General features: G+C 37.3%; 1 protein-coding gene across 1 annotated transcript; it reads right to left on the bottom strand.

Annotated features, from left to right (window-relative positions):
- Positions 1 to 3,391: 3,391 nt before the first annotated feature.
- LOC129950662 (uncharacterized protein K02A2.6-like) lies at positions 3,392 to 7,393 on the bottom strand. The gene has a single exon (XM_056062588.1). The coding sequence runs from the start codon at positions 7,391 to 7,393 to the stop codon at positions 3,392 to 3,394; it is 4,002 nt and encodes a 1,333-aa protein (XP_055918563.1).
- Positions 7,394 to 8,398: the final 1,005 nt, after the last annotated feature.

The following is an 8,398-nucleotide window of genomic DNA, read 5'->3' as shown; positions in this document are numbered from 1 at the left end:
CTAATAGATTTCAAATAATTATGATGATAACAACTTTCTATTCATCAAACAAAACCTCCATCGACAAAAATTCATTCAACAAACGACTTTTTCTTATTAACCAATCTGATTCGTACATTTTACTTGCTTACGCCCAACAACCAATGAATAGCATTTACATTTGTTATTTCAACTCAAAAACCCAAGTACTCATATTTGTATGCTTCCATTTCCATCCCAACATTGAGTGAAATTTCATTCGTTTTCGTTTTCGTTTTGACTTTGTACTCTAACTAGCATTAAATTATTTTCATTATTCTGCTTTTCTTAGCTTTCGTGCAATACATTTATTTAAGTTTACTCAGCGGTCCCAACACAACGTCACAACATGTTTCAATGTTCGAAGCATGATGTGACTCAACCGTCAACAATTTAGGAATATTTCTATTCTTATATTAAGTTAAAAACTCCACTTAGAGAAAAGCTAGTCCCTAAAAATTTATTGTGCTTTGGAAAGATTAAAACACTATTAATTTGTTGATGGCCAAAAAATAAGTTTTCAATAATTTATTAACTGCAGGTTTGGTCTTCAGTACCGACTTATTTCCTTGTAACCAACTGATATGTAAGATTTTTTATAATATCAGATAGAGGCGCCACGGTTGGTTCGCGCATTTGGTGCTGAATGTACCCGATAAGTTCACGAATTCCATCTGTAAGGTCTTGAGTTTGAATGGATTGTAGACAATTTGCAGACATTATTTTTTTGTTTCTTATATTGTGCGCGTTATTTTAATGGTTTATGCTCTAGAGAAATAGCCAGCTGCATTCCTCCCCTTAGATAAACAGTTCAACCGTAATACTCGCGCTTCTAAAAATGCTCATCAATATAATCTCGAGCCCAGCTTCGGAAGTACTGTCAAGTACAGAGATTCGTTCTTTAGCCGTACTATGCGAATGTGGAATGCCTTGCCACACTCAGCAATTGCAATATTCAGGAATTCAAAACCAATGTGCACCGACATCTCCTTTCAAACCCTCTCTCCCTATCCTAGTGCTCACACTGTGTCTACATAATAAGGGTAATACATCCCTTTGAGTGTGCGCTTATTATAAAAAAAAAAAATAGGATTAGAAAGGAGAAACCGATGCACATTTGTGCTGTCAAATATGTGATCACTCCACAATAAGTGGTTTGTGATGCACCTACTTAGAAGTAGAACTGAAAGCTGTTCAGCTGTTTATGGGTGGTACTACACAAATACCACCCATGGATAGTGACATTGGAGGATGATAACGCTTTTGCGACAGTAGACAGCATTGATTGTTTGAAGCATTAAATTCTACACGGTTTTTAATTGCCCATTGGACATTGCTATTACGATCAGCACTGAACTTAAGGATGAGGATCTAATAACGAATATGAAAAACTGAGGGTACTGTCATCAACGAAACAATTTAGTGGGCTAGAAGTTTCAGGCAAAAGATCATTTTAAAACAAGGAAGAGTGTGGGAGACAGAACGGAGCCCTGGGGCACACCAGCGTTTATTTTGTGGATATCAGATTTGAACCCGTCCAATACTATATAAAAATGAATTGATGTTCGTTAGTCTCACTTAAACTCGAGAATGGCTGAACGGATTTATCTTATCTAAGTCTTGAAATGTTCGTGGAGGTTAGGGAAGGTTTAAAAATAAATAAATTGGGAAGCGCAACAGTCCGTTGTGAACCAGGGCCTAGTGACTTACAACTCACAACCATTCCTGTGTGCGAGTATTATTGTCAGGAATGGAAGGGACCTATAATTTTAGGCCGAATCCGAACGGCTAATTTGAGAAAGCACTTTTTCATGACAAGAATTACTCTTGAAGGATTTGTCAATTCCTCGCAAGAGGCAGTACCCGCGAAAATTAATTCATTTTTTTTTTTTTAATTAAGGTGGCAGAGGCAGGGATTGAACCCAAAACCCCTTGCATGACAGTCCAACGCACTAACCATCATGCCACGGGTACTACAGGGAGGGTTTAAAAGGCGAGCAAAAATCGAATAATAACCTGTAAAACTCTAAAAACAGCCCTTTTCTATATCCCCTACAAACGTTTTCTAGTGTCAATTTGAACTTTATTGCTAATAAAGTTCATATCAAATTATAATCACTCACTGTTGTCTAAGCAATTTAAGTGTGTTCCTTACGTCTAAGAGTCAATTTGCGCTGCATAAAGTTTAATTTCAATCATATCTATGATAATAGTCTTCTCGTGCGCTTTGGAGGATCTAATGTCGCGTTCCGAAACTAAACAAAAGTGGATCGCGAACGCATCGGCTTCGCGAAACTTAATTTTAGCTAACTTCAGTTGTAACTGTATCAGATTATTTTTTTAAGTTTGATAAATCTTAAGTTGTGTCACAAATTAAGTTTCTGAACACAACCATAATATTTGACAACCAACTAATATGTCAATCATTCTGTCGCACTTCAGAACACGGAGATTTATGGCTTAAAGGTTAACTCCAAAAAAATAAATACAAAAATCAGAACGCGGAAAAAAGTATTACGATTGAAGATATTGTGTTACGATCATGGTTACGATACTCTATTAGTGCATCCTTATATCTTTGTGAGTGACGATTACCGCTACGTGTGCGAAAAGTTTCTTTGCGTTTGTGATCTTTTGTGATAGTGACACTTTACTGTTAAGTTACTGTTAAGTGTAGTTGACAATGAAGTGGATAGGCTACGTAAAGACGCTCCAATTAACAACAAACATGCGAGTATTTTTGCAAGATGATAAAACTGCAAACGTATTTGCGAAGCAGTTGTTAGATATTAGATATTAGAAATAATAATAAAGTTGCAATGGACACCTCGACCGGATTCACCACATTACCCACAGATTTCTGTCACATCACAGATTCAAAAGAAGGTCTTATTCAGCGTGTTTAGCGCAAAAGTTCAATAACCATAATTGGTTGGGTGAACGAGCAATGTTTGCAGCGAAAAGTAAAGATGTCGGGGATCTCAATGCGACTATTCAGAATTTTATTCCAGGACAGTTGGTTTCCACTTAAAAGTGGGATCAGTTGTCATCATGCTCCGTAACATTAATGAACTTCGACTATGCAATGGAACAAGACTGTCTTTGAAAAAGTTAATGAATAACGTCATTGTTCTAACTTTGAATAATACTCAACCGTTTAGTTTTAATTCATTTATTATAAATTGACTAAAGTTAACAACTTGACTGTCGAACCACGAGTGACATGATTAAATATATTTTTATAACATATACATTGGTTTAAGTGTACATGTTGAGTATGTAGACTACTTATGCTAGTACGTAACTATATTATGTAAATGAAAAGAGAATTCAATATATACTTAGTGTTGTCACTATATAACATTTCCTTCCCCTAATTCGGATATCTCCTTGGCTTGTTTAATCGACTGCGACGCCTCAACTCATATTGTCGAAGTGTAGGTTTATATCTTGTTGCCTGTGATCTGACGACTACGTGATCCAAGTGTGTGTTTCTTTGCTCGGACTTAGCTTCTGTCTTGGAAATTGTCTTTTCGGAAAACTTCTTCATCTGGTTCAAATGTCTTTTCCAAACGTGATTATCATCAGTAGTTACCAAATAAGTCTGCTTTCCAATCTTCTTTTTCACGACTGCCACCGACCACCTCTTGCCGCTTCGAAAATCTTTTACCAATGCTGGCTCACCTTCCAAAAACATTTTTCGATCACGTTGTATTGGCTTGTCCTCGTAATTTGTCAGTGTTTTAACGCCGCCGTCAACTTCTGGCCTTAAAAGATCCAATCTCATACGTAACCTTCGCTTAAACATCTCTGAAGCTGGTGACAAGCCTGTCGTAGTGTGCTCTGCCAACCGATGGTGGAACAAATATCGCGCCAGAGCAATTGCTACCGACTTCTCTCCACCTGCTAAAATTTTCTTCACTGCCAACTTAAATGACTTCACTGCATTTTCGGCTAAACCGTTGCTTTGCGGATGGCCTGGTGGTGATGTTATGTGTTTAATACCATTTTTCTTGATGAAAGATTGAAATTCACTGCCTGTGAATGTAGTCCCATTATCTGTCACCAAAGTTCTTGGCAACCCAAATCGTGCAAACGTTTCATAAAACTTCTCAATTGTTGATTTGGCTACGATGCTGTTCATCGGATAGATCTCTACCCATTTTGTTTTGGCGTCTACGATGACCAAGAATTGCCGATTCAGAAAAGGTCCCGCAAAATCGGCATGTATCCTCTCCCATGGTTCTGTTGCTTCTGGCCATTGGTTGATCGCAGCTTTCGGAGGATTAGTATTGTGAATACCACATGCTAGACAACTTCGTACCATTTTTTCGATGCACATATCCAAGTGTGGCCACCACACATACGATCTCGCCAATGACTTTGTTTTGGACATTCCTAAATGCGCATCATGTAGTTCTTCGAGTACTTGCGATTGCAGTTGTTCTGGTACTAGAACACGGAAGCCCCACATAACAACACCGTTGATGATTTCAAGCTCGTTTCTTCTTAGCCAGTACGGTTTTAAGTAGTCACCCATGTTTTTAGTTTTCCATCCCGTTTTAATGTTCTTGAGCACTTCCGTAAGCACTCGATCTTTCTGGGTGAGCTCTTGAATGATACCAAAATCAATTAATTTTACTTCTGTAATTACCTTCTTAATATGTTCTTCCACCGCCTGCTCCCTCGTATCAACTTCGTCTTTGAATGAAAATCGGGATAACATATCAGCCACCTTATTGTCTTGACCCTTGATATATTCGAACTTGTAGTTGAATGCTGCCAGATAAGTCGCCCATCTATGCACCCTTTTAGCTGCCATCAACGGGATGCTGCGATCTTCACCATACTTTGCAAGCAATGGTTTATGGTCGCTTCTGATAATGAACTGCCTGCCGAATAAGTAATCTGAGAATTTTTGCACCCCATAGTACACTGCCAGGGCTTCTTTATCGAGAACGCTATAATTTCGCTCAGGTGATGACAGAATTCTGGACGCAAATGAAATTGGTCGCTCTTCTCCCGACGGCAGCTTATGCGACAGCGCTGCAGCAATGCCTTCATCAGATGCATCACACTCCAGTACAACTTCCCATTCTGGATGATAATGCACCAACACTTTATCTGACGCAATTATGCTTTTTATTTCATCGAACGCAGCTTGGCATTCCTTCGTCCAAACAAAAGATGCTCCAAGCTTCAACAAGTTGTAGATTGGTGCCATGACCATTGATACATTCGGAATGTATCTGCCGTAATAATTTACAAGACCAGAAAATGCTTGTACCTGTTTGACGTTTCTAGGTGGATCAGCTTTGAGAACTGCTTTGACACCTTCGGGATTCTTTCTTATGCCAGTTTTGTTGATAATTTGACCCAAATAGCAAATCTCTTCTTTGAAGAATTCACATTTGCTTAGCTTCACCGTCATACCAGCGTCTTGCAATCTTTGGAACACCCTTTCGAGATTTGTAATGTGTTCATCATCATTTTTTCCAGTCACCAAGATGTCATCAACGAAAACGGTGACATTTTCAATGTCGTGAAACATTTTGGCCATAATTCTCTGGAATTTTGATGTTGCAGGTGATATTCCATATGGCATACGATTAACTAGATATACCCCCTTCGACGTGGACCATGCACAAAGTTTTTTGCTTTCTTCGTCTAGCTCTATCTGTAAATAAGCTTCTTTTAGATCTATTTTTGAATATTTCTCACCTCCGGATAATTTATGCAGAAGGTCCTGAATTCTGGGTAGCGGATAGGTATCTACCTCAAGATATTTATTGATTGTCGACTTATAATCGCCGCATAGTCTAATGCGGCCATCAGACTTAATTACAGGAACTAGAGGAGTTCCCCATTTGTTGTACTCCACCGGTGTGAGGATGCCCTCAGCCGTCAGACGATCAATTTCTTTTTCCACGTTCTCTTTCAAAGCATATGGCAAATTTCTTGGTTTTATAAACACTGGACTCACTGTTTCGTTTTTCATTTTCAGATTAATTTTTTCATGTTTAAATTTACCCATTTTATTGTCAAATACATTCGCAAATTTTGTTTCTAATTCTCCAATTTTGGATTCAATACTTTTTGTTACTTTGTGTACTTCAATTGGATTTCTCAATGACAAGATTAGTCCAAACTCCGTTGCAAAGTCTCTTCCTAACAATGCGCTTCTACCCGGCTCCGTTATGTACACCTCGAGTTTTTTGTTTTTACCTTGATATTCACATTCACATTCTATTTTGCCATATACTTTGATTTCTTCCCCGCCGTACCCTTTTACTTTTAAGTTTGATGACATGAGTTTTTTAGTTGCAAATAGCTCACTCATTACACATTGCGGAATTATTGTGACTGCACTGCCCGTGTCCAGCTCCATATTAATTTGACAACCATCAATTTTTACTGGCAGCGTTATTGGTGGAATGCTTTTTGTGTTGGCGGTGATGTTTTTTAATTCAATGTACTCGTCATCGTCTTTCTCTTGTGCCCCTTCAACGACACTTATGTGCTTGATCTGTTCACATCGTGAATTTTTGTTTCTGCACATAATTTTAAGGTGTCCACGGATTTTGCAAATGTCACATACATAACTTTTGTAGTAGCACTGTTCACTATTGTGCCCCACTCTTCCACATCGATGACATCCATCATTCTTTCGAGTTCTTTCTACATTTCGCATTCCTTTATTATTTCCCGTTGCAGATGTACCAGCAGAGGTATGATCGTATGACTTTGTGGTTCGACTCTTCATACTTCTATCATTATGTGATGACCGTGTATGCGTGTTCATCTTATTTACCATTAATGTGTTTGTATTGCGACTATTTACCAATGTTTCTTTTTTTATTGCTAATTGCCATGCTTTGTCAAGAGTTATCGTTTCGTCCTCTTCTAATAATTTGTCTAGAATCGGACCATCTTTAAGACCTGTTATGAATATATCACGCAATGCTGCGTCTAGCTGATTGCCAAATTTGCAATTGACTGCTGATTTTTTTATTCTCGTGTACCACTCATTTATGCTTTCGCTTACCATCTGCTTTAGGTCATAGAAACTACGCCGTTCAACAAACACTGCCACCTTTTTCCCATAGAAATTTGTTAGATTGTTTGTAACTTCGGCGAAAGTCAATTTGTTGATGGTTTTTGGATAAACACTGTCTCTGAGAAGCTTGAAAGTTTCATGATGCAATTTAGTTAACAAAAATGCTGTTTTTCTTTGCTCATCTTCTTCTCCAACACTGAGAAAATATTGTTGAAGTTTCGCTTCGAAAACTTCCCAATCTACTGATTCTGGGTTGAATTCCTCAAAATTGTTTCCAACCGCAATGGTCTGCACAACTGACTTTTCTTCATTTGACATGCTGCTCGTAGAAAATTTATTTTCACTAGTCACAACATTTAAGAATAATTTCTCGATTTAATTTATCCTCGTCGCCAATGTTCTAACTTTGAATAATACTCAACCGTTTAGTTTTAATTCATTTATTATAAATTGACTAAAGTTAACAACTTGACTGTCGAACCACGAGTGACATGATTAAATATATTTTTATAACATATACATTGGTTTAAGTGTACATGTTGAGTATGTAGACTACTTATGCTAGTACGTAACTATATTATGTAAATGAAAAGAGAATTCAATATATACTTAGTGTTGTCACTATATAACAGTCATTGAGGCAACAATCATAAAAGGAAAATACAAAGGAGAGAATGTCTTGATTCCGCGAATACCGATGATTCCAACGGATTTACCATTCGATTTTAAACGCTTACAATTTTTAGTACGTCTGGCTTTTGAGATGACAGTAAATAAATCGCAAGGACAGTCTTTGCGAAATCAACTTGGAGTTTCCCTGTTTCGCGCATGGAAAATTATGCGTCGCGTGTTTGCGCGTCTTAAAACCGTCTTCTTTTTTATTTACGCACAACAAAACAAACAATATTGTTTATGAGAAAGCTTTAAACTAACTAACAAACTGTATCATAACAGCGTGTGTCTGTTAATAAAAGTTTAAAGCTTATAAATAGCCGGTATTTCAGGGAACCTCTGTTTTTTAAGTAAGCAACATGATGTGTCGAAACTAATAATAAAACTTCATGCTTCCTTCGAAAAATGATTTTTTATTCAATACGTATTGTTTGTTTTAAAATTAATTTATACAAAATTGTGGGTCTTTTATTTATCGATTGAGGCAGTACGAAGTCTGCCGGGTCAGCTAGTTTTAAAATAAAACCACTTATTGGAAAACCATTAAGGTACGTTCAATTTTTTAAAAAGATATAAAGCACATATTTAAATTTGTTAGGAGAAACCTTGAACAACCTTGATATTACTATCTTAACACATACATCAACTACC

The sequence above is a fragment of the Eupeodes corollae genome, chromosome 3, assembly GCF_945859685.1.
Source record: "Eupeodes corollae chromosome 3, idEupCoro1.1, whole genome shotgun sequence".
NCBI lineage: Eukaryota > Metazoa > Arthropoda > Insecta > Diptera > Syrphidae > Eupeodes > Eupeodes corollae.
The sequence above is the reverse complement of the archived record's forward strand: the minus strand, read 5'-3'. Positions and strand labels throughout refer to the sequence as shown.